The sequence below is a fragment of the Abramis brama genome (assembly GCF_963993115.1).
Source record: "Abramis brama genome assembly, chromosome: 17".
Taxonomy (NCBI): Eukaryota; Metazoa; Chordata; class Actinopteri; order Cypriniformes; family Leuciscidae; genus Abramis; species Abramis brama.
In genome coordinates this window covers 13,724,578-13,742,493 of record NC_139979.1, presented here as the reverse complement: position 1 = coordinate 13,742,493, position 17,916 = coordinate 13,724,578, and the positions used below count along the sequence as shown (strand labels likewise).

At 37.6% G+C, this 17,916-nt stretch overlaps 1 protein-coding gene across 10 annotated transcripts in view; it reads right to left on the bottom strand.

Moving 5' to 3' along the window:
* Window positions 1-17,257, bottom strand: part of ptk2ab (protein tyrosine kinase 2ab) — a 64,273-nt gene extending 47,016 nt beyond the window's left edge. For 4 of the 10 annotated variants that reach the window (XM_084088783.1, XM_084088785.1, XM_084088784.1 and 1 more), the window contains exons 1-2: window positions 17,081-17,257; window positions 8,373-8,399 (exon numbers count right to left, since the gene is read on the bottom strand). Coding sequence is in view for 6 of the 10 variants with exons in the window: in XM_084088787.1 (XP_083944913.1) it covers window positions 736-856 (121 nt within the window). In the remaining 4 variants the exon portion in view is untranslated. Of the gene's footprint in view, window positions 1-735; window positions 1,229-5,573; window positions 5,781-8,372; window positions 8,400-17,080 lie in introns of those variants that run through there. The other 6 variants (XM_084088779.1, XM_084088781.1, XM_084088782.1 and 3 more) reach the window with 6 other exon arrangements.
* Window positions 17,258-17,916: the final 659 nt, after the last annotated feature.

Genomic DNA, 17,916 nt, shown 5'->3' with positions numbered 1-17,916 from the left:
GAACACAACTACTGAGGCAATGAACGACAGCGAGGCAATTCCAAAGCTTTGGATCAACGCTGATAAAGCTGAAGGGCTGATCAGCACAATATTTAACTGTCAGGGCAAAATTTACAGCAGGATACTGCAGACACTAACAGGAGGTTAGACTCCTAGGAGGAAATAAAGGAAAAGGTCCAGACACCAACACCTCAGAGGGACAGATGTCTCCTGCAAGCATGCCAGACGAGTGGCCTTGGGGACTATGATAATGTCAGATATTCTGCCAAAAAAGCTTCAAGTACAACAATCCACGATGGCAAACTACAGCATTCCAAAGCCGCAAGGTCAACACCACAATGGCTGACTGTTTCACGTCAGCTAAATCAGCTCAAAACATTCCCACGATTTGTCTGCAGCTCTATTATGATGGTTAACAGCTAAGCATATTGGTGACGATAAGCCTACATGGTCATTATCGTAAAATAAACCCTGAACAAAGCAGATGAGTGGTCAGTTGCCTTGGACATCATTCATTATTTCACCAATCAGTTTCAAGCATTCCACAGAGATACTGGTATATAATAACTACCTAATCTATAAATAACCCGAAAAATGATATGACGTTAAACAAAATTAAGGTAACCAACACAATAATCCCTGCAAATGGGAAATTAAATCAGTGTGAAACAACCGGTAAGTGCAAAAGACCCATTTAGTTAGTTAGTTTTAGTTCATTTTGAGCTCCTCTCCTACCTTTTCTGAAGAAGGGCCAGCAGGTACACGCCAGCGCAGATCTCAATAGTTCAGGGCTCAAACGGCCCTCTAAAAACAGAAACAATGATCTGACGCAAGCACTAAAGTGCAAAGCACACATACACTTTGGTGGGTCCAAAGGACGTCAACAAAACATTAAATCCACGTTGTCGCTGTCAGTCTTTTGGTACACATTTCGGACACAAATTCCAGCCCTCACATATTCAAACAGACAATACATTTTAGTAGCTTCCTCTGTGTGACATCACATCCTGCTTATAATAATGTGTCCAGACTGGCCCATGGTTCACGTAACCGGTGATACAGTTCCTGTGCGTTTGCCCTGAGGAGACCAGGAGAATACAAAACACTTCCTGACAAGACGATCATGAGTCAAAGACCTGGATTCAACGGCCCTAAAATCACAACACTCGGGTTAAACCAGCTAATAGACTGCATTCACTCGCACCGGCCTACATACACACACACGAATGTACACTCGCCCACAAGTAAACACACGTGGTTCAATGGGACCTTGGTCAGGAGGAGGAGTTCACACACATATCTGACTGATAACAAAGGCACCTAGCATTTACAGTTAATTCAAACTCTAGCAAATATCATCTGAATGTTGTATTTCTGCTACATACTGTGACATAATAAAACATCAAAATTACTTGGATTACTGTCTTGGACAATCCTTTGGAAGAGTCAAAATGGGGGAGTCAAAAATATCAAAAACAACAGCTGTAAGCCAAAGGAACACTCAAATTTCAAATCTTTTGCTTGAGCCTGAACTGTTATGAATCCTGACACTAAATATGGCCACAAGAGCTTGCACGGTAACACCTGAGAATATTATATTTAGCTGTGCTATTTCCATAGAGGAAATAGGTCCCGTGGCATTACATTGAATCAAACAACAATTACTGAATGGTAGTTTCACTGTGCATAAGATTATTCAGATGAATGTCCTTGACTGAACCAGAGGCAAGAGAGAGCAGCTTTGTTTCAGTACTTGATGAGTTCAGTAGGATTTTCCAAAATCTCAGTCATACAGTAGCCAGAATGGTTATCAATTACCCCCTAAATACTTCCCTCTCTAATTGGACTGCAGCCTAAACAAAAGATCCGTGTTACAAAACTTTAAAGTGCAACTTAAACGTGTACAACATTTCAAATATCAGATGTGTATTATGGATTATGGTTGCTCAAAAGAACATGGCAAATGATGAGACAGAAACTCTGATCACAACTTTTGTGTTCATAACAATTTATGCTCTAAGTCTAAACTGAAGCCGAAGCCGAAGTCAAAGCAAAGCAAAAAAAGAAAAAAAAAGAGACAAAATAACCCAAAACAAAACACACACAAAAAAACAGAAGCAAAGCAATTGACCAAACATGCTAAAACTACATAATTTAGATAAAACTAAAGTCATTGCATAGACGCATTGGTGTCATACTGCACTCATTTTAGTACGCATGTGCTGTGCCTTCACCTTATCTTTCTCCCAGCAATAGTCTTTTCAAAGAACTGAATCTCTGAGAGACTGGACACCACACAAAAAGCTCCAGTATCTGAGCTCAAGAAACGTAAGCTGAGACATCTGATAGTGAGAGTGGTCTCTTTCAGTATCTCTTTCTCACTTAAGGTTTATTTCACTGGCTCCTCCACAGCTATAGGTTAAACTTAGAAGATGACTAAAGAGACTTTTTTCATGGGATAATTTCACAGACCCATAGGTAGAGGATTCGCTCTCCTCTCACAAGATGACACCAATAGACATACAGATTCTTTGCAGCAAACACACGCCTCGAAGACAGGAATGGTTTATCCCAATTCCAACTCAATTTCTTTACAGACAGGAGCTGGAAGGAAAAACAGAAAGAGAGAGAGACTGACATTTATTTGCCCTATTAGATCTCAAACCCTTGGACATGAGAAAGGTGTGACAAAAGAAAAGGTGTAGTTTTCATCTCTCTTTTCTTGTTCCTCTTCATGTACTTTTGCCCTGTCATTGTTCACTGTGTCCTCATTTCTTTGCCCTTGGCGAACAGAGGTCAGTTTCCAACTTTTTGTGTGTAAACCGTATTGCTACTAAATCTACACTGAAAAATATGATTTTGCTGCTTGTTCAAATTACTTAATTAAAATGAGCTAATGTAACACAATTGCTATACATTTTGTCCTAACTTAACTGCATTGGGTTCAATCCACTTAAATTTAAAATTGAAGTTTACTTAATCCGTTTGTGTTGAGATTATGTAATTGATTTTTGTTGCTTTAACAAACTGGACGGAGGATTTTTATTCCCCAGCATGCTTTGCATATGGCTGGATCAGGAGAGTAAATGTTGAAATGAAGTGTTATTTTATGTGTTTTTGAGTGAATGGAAAGACCTGGTAATGTTTAATGTTCAGTAATTTTTGACATTTTTGTTAGGTTGTGAATGGCTATATGTACAAAGACCATAATGCATGATGCTGTGTCTAATGAGCAATAGCTTTGCTAATGCCAGTGCAGAAACAAATATCTTCCATCTTTTAATTCTAGGCTACAACATAACTGAATGTCAAATAAAAACAGGTCTTTTCCATTTACTCAAAAACACAGACTTAAATATATTGGAATCACTCAATATAGTAGATTTGATAGCTATAAAAAAATTTTTAAAAAAAAGTTCAACAAAAAATATGTTTTAAATGATACATTTTTTGTAACCACTTGCATTAAAAAAACACACTTCTAATTATCATCTTTTAATGGCTATAAAATCTGTATTTGGTGCACAGAAAAAGGAAACGGTCTGATTGTGGTGGAGAGAAGCTAGCCATGCAGGAGGTCTGATTTTATCTATGGCCTGGACAGTTAGAGAGGAAAAAAAATAAAAAAAATAAATGATGTTTGATAAATGAAATGTATGATAAAATAATACAATTAAAATTTCCTTTCTGCAGCTTGGGTGGCAGTGGGCAGTAAACTGCAGTCGCTGTGTGAAATAGGGCCCAAGAGTAAATGTGAGAAAATAATTGAAAGTGGCTGTCAAGCTGTGTGCCTTTGGTATATTAATTTGTAAAGGCATATAATCTCCAATTAACACCAGTATTGCTGAGATTTGATTTACTCAGCTATAAACAAATGGTAATTTCCCAGAAATTATACAAGTATGTACTGTAGGAAAGCTAATATCGGGAATGCCTATTAGCCAGTAAAATAAATACAATAAAACACAAGTGTAAATATTTCTGCATCAGTACCATGCATCAGCCACACAATGAAACTCACAGATCTCACTGACAATAAATAACGATATATTTGGTATTTTGTATGAGCCAAGCTTCCCACATACACAATCAGTATAGCTCAGGTGGGAATTCACCCCTCAGTAATGAAGCTACACTCCACCTACATGACTGCTCTTGCACTGATGTCAGCGGAGAGATAATCAGGCTCTCTGATTGTTCATTAAACTCAGCCTAATGAGTTGGAGCTCATAGACAGTGAGTTGATTTCTCAGTCCTATAATACAGAAGAGATCCTTCAAAACTCCCTGCTCTAATGGGGCTGCTTTTCATTGAAACCATGTCAAAAAAGAATTAATAATTGAAAGAAATAAGCAAATTTTAATATCTTTGCCCAGACTTGTACATGGGACAACAGTATAAATCAACTTTTGGAATCAGGAAGGGTAAACATAGGCATACAGGCCACACATTCAGTGGCAAATGCAAGTAAAAAATAATCTTTGGTCCGTGAATAATAAATTATATGATTCAAGTCAGATTGCAAAAATTTAAATCTGACCCTTGCTCATGCAAGTGATGTGCGATACAAATCTAAGACTAAACTGCTACTCTGGTACTATACACTACCGTTCAAAAGTTTGGGTTCAGTACGATTTTTTTTTAAAAGAAATTAATACTTATATTCAGCAAGGATAAATTAAATTGATCAAAACAGACAGTAAAGACATTCATAATGTTACAAAAGATTTCTATTTCAAATAAAATGCACTTTATGAAATAGAAAATCAAAGGTTCCACAAAAATATTAAGTAGAACAACTGTTTACAACATTGATAATATTAAGAAATGTCTATTGAGCACCAAACCAGCATTTTAGAATGATTTCTGAAGAAACCTGGAGTAACGGCTGCCGAACATTTCATTTTACAATATTAATTAATGTATTTACTGTATTTTTCATCAAATAAATACAGCCTTAGTGAGCATAAGATACTTTAATTTTTTTCAAAAACAACAAAAAAAACCTTTGAACAGTAGTCTAATCCATTTAGCAAAATAAATTGAAGGTCTAACAGGTTGTCGACTCCGGTATAAACTAAGGTTGGAATGGCCAACTATCTCACAATACATTACACAAAATTTCATAGATAGATCATGATTGATACTTCACCAAACACGAGTGAGTGAATCTCTTGTGCGATTGGCTTCACTTTTATCTCGTACCATAAATAAAACTACTCTAAAACATGAAGGACTGATGCAATATTGTGAGGAAAAATAAGTGCAATAAACAATGTAAGATTGTAGCTGCACAGCCCTACAAATATAGATGATGTGCTAGAAGGCATCTGCCGAGATATTAAACTAAACCCAATTCAAAAGCACTTCTATTGAGAGCAAAAACCACAATAAAGGACAGTAGCAAAAACCTAGAGACGAAAACCACTGAGAGGTCATTTCGGACCTCCTACACCTTTCTCCTCAACCTCCTTCAAATCAATACTCCACATCCTGTAAGACAGATCGAGCGTGAAACAGTATTGTGGAGGTTTTCTGGAAGCGGTTTGCAGTGCTGTATGTGGGTGACATACTTGGCAGAGGGGGAGGGTAGGAGTAAACGCTGGCTCCTCGTGCCCAGCACAGCGGGAAGGGATTGCAGCCGCTGCTCTCCATCCGCTGGCCTCCTCTCTCGTCTCTCTCCCAGGCCCAGCGGCTCTCCGACTCCCTGACACAGTCATAGGGAGCAGGGGGTGACCCCGGCCCACCGCAACGCACTTTGACCAGGCCACTAGGGATGGCCCTCAAAGGCTTGTGGCGGGGCGTAGTGCGAGGTCACAGGAAGGTGATTGGTCAGCTGACGGATGCTCTAATCCAGAAGTGCGAAAACATGAAATGATCCAGAAGAGCATGCGGTAATGGGAAAGAGGGTGGACGCCAGGTAGATACAAATGCAAGGTGTGCTGGTCTTGTTTTCGAAAACCACTAACAAGAGCAGTGGAAAAACATCCAAAAGTGACAGGGAACTCCCACAGCTGTCCGGAGTATTCCAGAGAATGGATGCGGCAGGCAAGGCTGGAAGAAAAGCAGAAATGTCGACAAGAATAATCCTCACATGCTAAAATGCTTCCTTTTAGCTGCCTTTGTGAGGTTCATCTAGATTAAGAGAAACTGCGGTGACGGCGTGTGTAAGTTTCACAATCCGGCAGAGTGTGTCAGGAGAGAAAGTATGTGTAACAGGGAGGGATATGAGAGAGAGAGAATCAGGCCAACTGAAATGAGAGGAGGGGCCTTTTTAAATATGCTAATGAGTCCTGTGAAACCAACTGCTATTGGCTGACCAGTTTATGTTTATGTTAAAACACAGACCACCAAGCTAAAAGAAGCAGCCGAGCAGGTTTTTCAGGGTCAGGGTTTGACCAGGATTATTCAGTTGGGCGGTCCGGCTTCTGTTTACATTCTCGGCATTGTGTTGCACATTTAAATACAAAGCATTATCGTTTCGAAGAACCCCTAATCACCTTATGAATAATGGTAGAAATGTTATATTGTATACTTCATCAAGAGGCTGTTTGTGGCTCTTCAGGACAGCTGTGGAGTTTCATGTAGAGAGCGACTGAAGGAATGTCCGTCAGCTACCTGACAAAGGCTAAAGGAAGGAAGACTGTATCCTGTTTTTGACAACAGCCCATAAATAAACGATGAAACATCGCTGCAAATGTATCTAAAGTTTTTTTTAGCAAACAAGTGCATCATCAAGCTTTGCAATTTACATAACTTCAACACCGTTTTTCATGTTGAAGAACTCTCTATAAGGCACTATGGCAATGTACTGAAGAAATAGTTCAGAAGTTGTGTAATCCCAAACATACCTTTTCAGATTACAAACTACAGCTAAGACTTTGTTCTGTGCTATTTACTATACAAACACAAAAAATATCTCAGAGATTTACCATAATTCAGTCTGCAATGCCATTGTCTATATCTAAAATTGCAGAAGATATAATGCAGACGATATCACGATTTAATGATAGTAGTAAATAACATCCACAAAACTTCTAAAAAAAATATTTTTTTGTAAATATTTATGTAAAATATATCTGAATTTTACTGAAAAACCTTTTTAAAAATCAGTAAAAAAAAGGACAGCAGATTCTCTTTAGTTTATATTTGTATTATATTTTATATAATAATTGGTTCACACCTTTTTAATGATAATTCAAACTATTTCTTTATTTGTGAACAAAGTAGTGTTATTTGGCTTGATAAAATGTGCACTTCCAATGAAAAACAAATCTATAGAATTGATATTCAATAGTTTTGTTTAATTAAGATATCTGAACTGGCCATATATATTGGAAGTGTTATTGTCCATTTGTATTATTAGACAGGACAGTTAATTGTAAAAAAAAAAAAAATATTAAGAGAGTGCTGAAAAGAGAATGGAGAAATGCTGACCACTTCTCTTTTATGGATAAATACAGTGATGACCAAAACAGACAAAGGTCAAGAAACTTAGTAGAGGAAGAACAGTTTTTCCTGACCTGTACTGAGTACAGTACAAGACCTGTACCAGCAGATTTGTGCATTATTTTGTTCTTATAATACAAGTCCTAACTTACCATTTGATTTCAAAGCATATAATGCAGAATATAATTTGCTGTTGTTATTTAAGAGTTTCACCTTGCCATGTTTGCCAGAGATATTCATTACCATTCCAAGCACTCGTTCCCTATAGGGAGGGCAAACAGGTCATTTCCTGCTATACTAACCACATTCTCAAATATCAGCTAATAGGCCCCATTTTGTGCTTAATAATGGTCTCCATAGATGCCAAACAGACACACAGGAACCCTACTGTCTAAAAAGGCCCTCCTTCCTTCCAACAGTAATGCCCTTGGTGATGGAAAGAAACAAGGTTAAAAATATGAAGCATCAGCTGATTGGATGGGCATCTTGAATCTGATCCACAGAAAACTATGAATGAAGATGCACCAGCAAACCACACATCTAGACTTGAACAACACTCCCTCAACACCACTAAATGAGCAAAAACATATACAAAACAAAAAGAAAGAATAAAACCCCCAAAGCTTGAGAGTTTACAGCATTAAAAAGTGTTTTTACATAAATGAATAATACATCAAATGAGAAAAGCTGGTTATGGGGGGAATTAAAATGCAGCTCCATTGTCATATGGGCAGCCCAAAGGCAGCTGACAGGCTTTGGAACAGAATGTACTGATCTGCTTTATAGCAGAACACGCTCTACTCAATTCACATTCAGTAAATGGTGGATTAAGGTTAGGCTGACATTTCCCCCCCTCCGATCAATTTGAAATCCATTTCAGAGAGAAAGCGAGAAAGGGAAAGTAAAAGGGAAAGTTGTCTTACCTGCATAATATGATATCCTTGAAATATCTGCAAAAAATAACAGAATCATATTAGAGTTTATACAGTTGCAGAAATAATCTTCATTATACAAAAGCATTGGATGTATGTTCAAGCACCAGTGTGTGTATAGAGAGCCCTCTAGCTGTCAACTGCTCTGGTAATCTACACATTCAACTTCAACTTCAAATCACCAGCTACAGTCAAGACTATATGTTTGTGTGCAGGTAATGATAAATGCATCTGAAACAACCACTGACACAGAAAAGGAAAACAAACAGGGAAAAAATATGAAATTACAACTAAGCACAAATACTGCTACTAGAAATTCTAAAATCCAGACCAGTCTATTAGATTTGAGGTTATCTATGCGAACATTTATAATACATGTTTTTTGGGTTTTTTTTTTATAATGAATGTTTTTTGGTATGTTACATTATTTCAAAATTTACAAAAAAAATGTGACATACACAGATGCGATGCAATCTGTTTTTGTTTTTTTTCAACAATGCAATTTTGACCAGGTGCAACTTATAGTCAGGTGTGACTTAAATACGGTAAATATGTCAACACATGAATGAAACTTGCCCTCATTAATCCATTTAATGGGGTTTTAAAGGTTTCCATTTCTGTGTCTATAGAATTGAATAGAATAGAATATAGAATTCTGACCAGTGATCATTAAAGCGACACTAAGGAACTTTTCCTCTTCGGTCGCCCTACAGGTTGGAAGCGGAATTGTCCATTACCGCTGTCGTAAATAATTTCGCCGCCCGCAGCCTACTGTCGCACGCACACTCGCTGTTTATCTAGCACCGGCTTTGGAATGAACGATGTCCACTGACAAGGTAGAGTATGTTGCATGATTTCATGAAAGTATGATGTATTGCGACATCAGAAACGAAGGAAAACTAAATAATGACTATTGTAACGCTTGACGTAAAGCGAGTCAAATTTGTAGTTTTCTTATGTCTCATTCGAACTACAGAAAAGCGACCCGGTTTGGCAAACTTGCATGGTGTGTGGTTATAGCAGATATAGGGCTGCAAAGCGAATCCAGAAGTGCCTTTCACCCTGTTACGACTTGATGAGCCACTGATACGATTTTGGAAACATTATTTTAAGGTAAAAAATGTTCCTTAGTGTTGCTTTAAAAAACTGAACATAAAAAATGTTTGACTGGAACACAACATAACACAATAGAATAGAATTATGTCCAAGGATCATTAGCATGAAACTATAGAAGACAGAAAGGACAGAGTGATACAAAAAGCAGAGAATGAGGTCATTCTTGAGCCCACTGCAGGTCAGCCAAAGGCTGAGCGACGATCACAACCACAGCAAAGTCATCTCATTATACAGCTGGATAATCTTTTCATTGTAGATGCTGAATTTCACTGCACTTTAATTGGAATGCAGGGCATTTCAGCTATTCAAAGCATCAGTATTTCACACTGCATTCCACTGAAAAGGTGAATAAACAAAAGGCGGTCAGACTTTGTAACTGTGATGATAAATAAAACTGCACTTAATTCAAAGGTCACTGCAGTACTCTACAAAACCTAAAAAAAATCTGGTTTGTTTTTCTCTGCCAGCGACCAACTTTCACTCTGTGAACTATGTTCAGCTTTAGAGTTAATGCCAGTGAGATCTTCTCATAAATGCAGGCAGCTATCAAACTGACAATCAACCTAAAGCTTGCATAGCACTAGAGGGAAATAGAAGCAAAGCAGACAGTAATTGTGAAAAATAGACAGTTCCGAGAAACAAACACTGTGACTGAAGCCATCCTTCATCGAGAACAGAGAAGATCAGTAAATTGTCATAAATGAACACACACATAGCATTCGTCTATTGTAATAGGCTGCGCTGTAGCTCCAGGCCTGACTGTGAGACTGTAAGAGTGAGAGCAGGAGAAGAGGCTGAGATGTTATCACTCACATAATCTCCTGACTGATTCATCACACCAATCCGAGAAAGTGATCAATTCCAAAAACTGGCAGTCATGCTACAGCAATGTTTCAACAGGAATATAAAAACACTGTGCTGTGCGAGAAAAAACATGTAATACTAACTTAAATGGATTTTTGGAATATGGCAGCTTCTTCATTGATGGAACAAGGTTGTCTAAAAGATCAACTTCCAGCCATAACAGCTATCTACACCAACTTGGACCATAAATGACAAGCTTGGACCAGAAACTCTACCATGAGAAGCTGGTTTTATTTTGATTTTCCAACAAAAAACAAAACTCTTGATAAAAAAGTAAAACTACACAAGACTAAAGAGGGATGACAGACAATATCTTAATGATGCCTTTATTGCTTATTGAATAACAGCCAGATGATCTTGCACAAGTTTTCTGAGAACATCAGTTGTTATTATGAAACGCTGATGCTAAGTTATTATGACACCCAGAGCATTTTACACAAAGAATAAACCTAGGAAATAACATGAAAAAAAACCTAATTTAATAACATTGTTAAATGTAATGCTCAGCAAATCTCAAATTGAATATAGGCTAATATTTTTATACTGTGATGTCTAAATTTACTTGCACCATTTAAAACAATTAATTGTTAGTTTTTTATTTTAATTTATTTAGACAAAAAAGTATTTTAATATATGTCATGCCATTTATCATCCACATTAACATTAAAATAATTATTGGTTAGAATTGTATCCCTTCTGCTTTTCTTAAAAGCAAGTACAAATAGAGTCAAAAGCATAACAGAGAGAGATGTGTTTTACTCAGGGCAGAGGATAGGAGGAGAGTAAGCCACAGGGGAGAAGGAAGAGTAAGAATGAGAGACAGCGAGGAGAGGATTGACCCCTCTCAACAGCATCTACAAAAGCCATCCATCAGTGCAAACCCTTCTCAAAGCCCCCCTCTGCTTACAGCACACAAATTCACCCGTTTCTTAACCTCTTATCTTTCCTCTAAGCAGTCACAGCTCTGTGACAGTGCCATAACGACTCATCACGTTGGTGCTGCTGACTGACAGAGGCTGAATTGAGACCAGTTTTAAGGTACAGATGGTAAGATGACTTTAATTAGGCCCCGTTTATACCTGGTATTAAGAAGTGTTTTCGTCAATTGGATCACACGTGGACGACGCCAAATACTGGTACAAACGGGGTCCAAAAAGTTTAGCCTGTCCACCTTCGACCACTTCCAAAGGTAGTTGAAAACGCATTCGACCGGATTGCTTTCATGGTGTAGACGCTCATGTGGTTGAATGCGTTCCAACAACCACAGAAGACCGCCTACTCTCCGCCTACTGACTTAATGTGTAAATATTATGGGAAGCGCACTAGACAGACGGGATTTAAAGTTTGTTGGCTGAAGACCTAAGTTTAGTTTCAAGACGAAAAACATACCAAGCACAATGTTCTCTCGCCATTCTTGATTTCTAACACACACTCACAGCGTTTGGAATGGTCGTGTGGCTTCAGAGCAGAAACAAAAGCTGCTGCTTTCTGTGTTTTTCCGTCGTCTCCTTTCGTGTTAATATGTAAATTGCATGAGCTTATTTCGTCCATTAGATCAAAAGATCTGAAAAAGCCCATATATTTAATTTACCCGCCCATCAACCATCCCCTCAAAGAAATCAGGACAGAAGTGGTCGAAAGTGGACAAAAGAGACACCAGGTGTAAACGGGAATGTGTCTCCCTCATCTACCAGTGATTCCATCGACCAAAACGCATCTTAATACAAAGTGTAAATGGGGCCTGAATCAATGCAAGATGACAGGGCTTTACCACTGATGACTTCAAGGGATGGTCCACCCAAAAATGACAAATCAGTCATCATTTTATTCACCCTTCCTCTGACTATTTCTTCTGTGGAACATAAAAGTATTTTGAAGAATGTTTTTATCCATAGTGATTCCATTGACTTATTGTTTGGACTCAAAAGACACCACATTTGTCAAAATATCTTCTTTCGGGTACCACAGAACACCCCCACTAGATGATGATCTCCCAAAAACTATATTCCCTGAAAAGTAAAAATCACCATTAAAAAGAAATCAGTCAGACAGAAATGTCTCATCGTTGCTATTTGTGTTGACCTCAGCCAATCAATAGTAATAATGACAGAGAAAATGTCACCCTACGGCCTAAAAGCAGCCCAGGATAATTCCCTTAAAGGTCCCATTCTTCGTGATCCCATGTTTCAAACTTTAGTTAGTGTGTAATGTTGCTGTTAGAGCATAAATAATATCTGTAAAATTATAAAGCTCAAAGTTCAATGCCAAGCGAGATATTTTATTTAACAGAAGTCGCCTACATCGAACGGCCCGTTTGGACTACATCCCTCTACTTCCTTCTTTAATGACGTCACTAGAACCGTTTTTTGACTAACCTCCGCCCACAGGAATGCTCCCTCAACTCTACCGAAATTCGTTTATGTACTTGCGCACTTCTTATAACTTACTGTGTTTACTCAGCTCTTACTGTGATTTTCTGAAGTAAAACTGACGCTTCATCTTTTGTGTGATGTACAATAAACTTTATTAAACTCATCAGTATATGTTTGATCATCATTCAGACAGCAGACTTGTAGGCTATTAATAAATAATGGATACATACAAGCAGATGACAAATACGTTATAATAACCGTAATTAAACTACTAAACTATACCTGTTCCATCTCTATACAGCACTCTGACTCTGTAGGCATTATTGTCCGACTCGAAATGAACACCGTTACTGAGAGTTTCTGATATTATCATCATTCCGTGAGATGAAATTGTCTTGAGAGACTGAGCGCGAGCTCATGAAGCTCCGCCCCCTGGGTCGTCCAGCAGCAGCTTATTTGCATTTAAAGGGCACACACTAAAACAGCGTGTTTTTCTGTGCCCCAAAAAATGACAATTTAAACATGCTGTAAAAAATGATCTGTTGGGTATTTTGAGCTGAAACTTCACATACACACTCTGGGAACATCAGAGACTTATTTTACATCTTGTGAAAAGGGGCATAATACGGGACCTTTAATGAATAGCCCAGAGGAAAGACCCTGAGGCCTGGCTGAGCTGAATAAATCCACATTCCACTCATCATGCCCTGGCTTAATAATACACACCTGACAATTCCAATGCTCGGTTGAGCAGCACTTCAGGTAGGAGAAACTGGATCTTCTTTACCAGATTTTCCTGATGCGCTTCTGGAGTCATGGTAACATACATATTCACCCATGCAGGCAAAAAACTTCATCTACGCGAGCCATCACTGAGTCAACACTCATCGATCAATATCAGATACAAGACTGACAGTAGAACAAAGATTCCGATTTTAGTAAACATTGAAGGCGATACAATAGTCGAACAATACACATGATTCAACATGAGTAAATCAGAATGCTGATAGCTATATTTACAATGTCAGACAAACCACCATATGATTTAATTAGCTAGTTCAGTTACTGAATAAACAAAAATATATACATGGAAGTATTCAATAACTACGCTACCATTCAAAAGTTTGGGGTCAGTAAGATTTTTTTATGCTTTTGATAAAAAGTGTCTCAAAAAAAGGCTGCCTTTATTTCATAAAAATACAGTAAAGATATGTGTATTGTAAAACATTATTACAATTTTAAATAACTTTTCTATTTTAATATATTTTGATTTGTTCCTGAGATGACAAAGATACATTTCAGCAGCCATTACTGAGAATATTGAAAACAGTTGTAATGCTTAATATTTGTAGCACTTTTTTTTAAGAATTCTTTGATGACTAGAACATTCGAAATAAATAAAAGCATTTACTTGAAATATAGATATTTTTTAAATAATAAATGTAAGTTCTTTCCAAAACAACAACAACAACAAAAATTTATAACGGTAATATATTTAAAGAAATATTCCAGGATCAGCGAGTTAAGCTCAGCATTTGTGGCATAATGTTGATTATCACAAAAAATTATTTCCACAAAAATAATTCCCTAAAAGAATTATTCCCTCATTCTCTTTTAAAGAGATGAAAATATAGGTTACTGTGAAGCACTTTCAATAGACGTGAATGGAGCCAATGTGTTAAACAGAATTATAGACACAAGATGTAAACAAAATGCATGTTAATGTGATTTTGTGTAAAAAAAAAAAAAAAAAAATCATGGCTTGAGCTTTTCTCTGTGAAGTTATGTTCAATTTTACAACTTTGATGCCATGACACAACACAACACCTAAAATGAATGCAAAAAATGATTGATTAAACAGCTTGACAGCTCAAACAATACATAATCTGCTTTTAAATATGCCAAAACTTGCCCCCATTCACTTCCATTCCAGGGTGCCTCAATCTTGGTTTTGCGATAAAAAAAAAAGAGGGAAGAGTGAAAGTAATTTTTTGAGATAATCAACACACATGTTGTCAACTGAGCTAAACTTGCACTGAAACCGTAATATTCCTTTAATGGTCTCTTTACTCTTCAGTCCAAGTTCACTGTAAGGTTACTGAACATTATGTAGGCTAAACTCTTAAAACATCAACAGTATAGGTTTCTAAAACTTACATCAATGCTGATTTAATGTATAAGCAACATTCGCTGTGCCTGCCTGGTGGATCATTCCAATACCTTCAGCGGACCAAAGCTATGTTGAGACTTGTCAAATACACAGGAATTTGTTCTAAACAAATGTTGCAATGCATTACACATAACCTGCATATGGCGAACGACATTTAAAAACAAAACCTAATCAATTATAACACAGATAAAAAACAGCATTAAACCACCATGTAAAAGACCACAACAAGCTAAAGACACTACCATCCTACCATTACTCAAACCAAAATAATGAACCAAAACATTCTTTAAAACATTTACAGGATCGTGTACATTAAGCAATAACAGTGAAAATGGCTATACACACAGGCACACCTCTTTTATTTAGTATTTGAGGACTATTATCGAGGGTTACTGAAAATACACCACCATATAAAAACATAGCCTCAAGCGCAGCTCCACACCAAGCCAAGCCTCCTGGAGTTCTTCCGATCACATTTGCATTGGAAATATGAAATATGGCTTGAGGTAACCCTACTCCACCCTGAAGCAGAAAAAATGCCCTTTGTTTTATAGATGAGCCCATATGCGAGTACGCAAAGCAATGTTTTCAAATGAGATACTTCACCTGGATGGGTTTAATATATATGTGAAATAAGCTTCCGACCCTAAGCTGCCTGTTAGAAACCCTCTTCCTGTCTTTGAGCAGCTTGTAAATAATGAATGATTACCATTACACAATGCCCCTGTGATTAATGTCAGCACTATAAGAAAGACTCACGTACCTGCACTAGCACAACTTAGAAAACTCCAGAACTGCATGATGTACTTCCATGTACCTTTCCAGGCTCTTTCCTCTGCTCCTTACCTGTGCTAATGACGTAACGCTAGAGAATACCTGCAAAGGGTTCCTGACACCCACACACACACACACACACACACACACACACACACACACACACACACACACACACGCCTATAGAAGCCCCGCCCACCACATAACGCTGCTCTGATTGGTCAACATCCATAAAAAGCAGGTGAAGAGCAAACACTTACTAGTGACTCATTTAAGTGAATCGGCTCTCTCGAACAGGTCCTTGCAATCAACCGGTTCTGCAATCTGCATCATTAGTTGTTGTTTTTTTCAAGGTTATTTACGTAATTTAGATTTCCCACGTTTTGATAAAATTGTATTTTTAAACCAACTTGGTTTCGTATAAGCCTATGTTGATTTAAGAAAAACGAATCGTTCAGAAAAGTTGTGCGAAGCGGTTCAAGAGATTCAATAGAAAGAACCGCCTCAAAAGAACGATTCGTTCACGAATTTCTAAGTCAGCATAAAAAGAAAAGAAGCAGAATAAAGAATAAAACTTTGATAAACAGATCAATAATTTAATATGGCAGATATCACATCCTCCTTGCTAATTATTGTAGCTTGTCCAATAAGTTTTTTCTTCTAATGTATTTTATAAAACAATAATCGAATTGAATTTAACCAGTTCAACTCCTCCAGAATATTTAACCATGTAGGCTATCCGAGATATTGGGCTATATAGCCTCCCTAACAAATAAGCGAAATTACTGCATTTTATCAGAACTAGTCATTAAGTGAAAATACATAATATTGGTAGAGCATCATAGGGCAAATGCTAATAAAGCTTGCCCGCGCACAAAATTGGTTGCATTGTCTTTTGTTATTGTTTTCAGTTCACCATGTGAACAGAAACAGTCTGACAACAATACACAGCACAGACCCTAACACAACACAGTTAACTCAAGATAACAAACCAACAGCGATCAAGACATATTTACACCGGGTTATTAAACATGCAGATTGGTGTTAAATTTGACACGACGCATTTTCCGTGAGAAAAAAAACACATTGGGAATGGCTTAAAATTGCTCGGTATGGTCTCTTTCGCATTGTCAGGAGCATTTTGTCTTGCAAAACCGTGCATAGCTGACTTTTATCAGAAATTTCATAACGACACGGGAATCTTAAGCACGCTGCAATGCAATAACACGCCTCGCATTCACAATCTAATTCAACACAACATGTCAAATTGGCCCAGGAAAGCCCACTCTTCATGTCCAAGTGCACATCCGAGCCCCTCACGCTATGCTACCAGGCTAACACACTTATTGCAATTATTATAGCAAATATAAAACGTGCATTCTTAACAAGGGACCAATATTTACCATATTCTTTTCATCGAATGTCTCCAAAAACGCGCCCTCTTGATAAACACCATGTAATGTTGGGCTTAGGTTTGTATCCCGTGTTAACGCTGTTTGTGGGTCCGTCCAGGCTCCGTGGGGTCTGTAGTGGATCTGAAGCCGGAATCCTCCCTCTTGCTCTCACTCGCTGCTGATAGTGATGACCGATTCGCGAATGAATTATTATGCTGAACCGAATCTTTTTAATCGTTCTTTAGAACCGACTCGCAAAGCGTTTGCAAACCAATGGACTGTATAAGGAAGAAAATTGACAATTAAAATGTATGTGAGTGACATGATAACTATAACGCTAACATGTGTGACGGGAAGGAACATTTGTCTGTTTAAAAAAAGAAAGAAAAAAGAAAGAAATGGGACAAAAATCTTTATCTCAATTCAAGTGAAAGCATAAAATGCAAATCATCTTTAACATTAATCTACATTTGTATAAACTTAATCGAAAACAGCGATATGCAACGAATTTAACTAAATATGTGTTGGAAGTCCATATAGGCTTCAGGGAACCCTTGAATGATGACTCAAAGGAATCAGTGAATCGGTTCGCTGAAACGAACGGGTCGAACGAACCGATACAGTAAATGAATCGGGCTTCCCATCGCTGGCTGCTGCAGTTCTGAATCGCTCGCTCCAATATGGCTGACTCGACCTGAGACCAAAAATATAATCTAGCTGATGATAATTTTCTAATGGAAAAATAATAATCTATATATAGGCTACTGGTACAGTAGACTAGCCTATATTAAGATATTGAAGTTGGTGTTGATTGTGATTCATTTGGAAATGTCACCAACAATGGA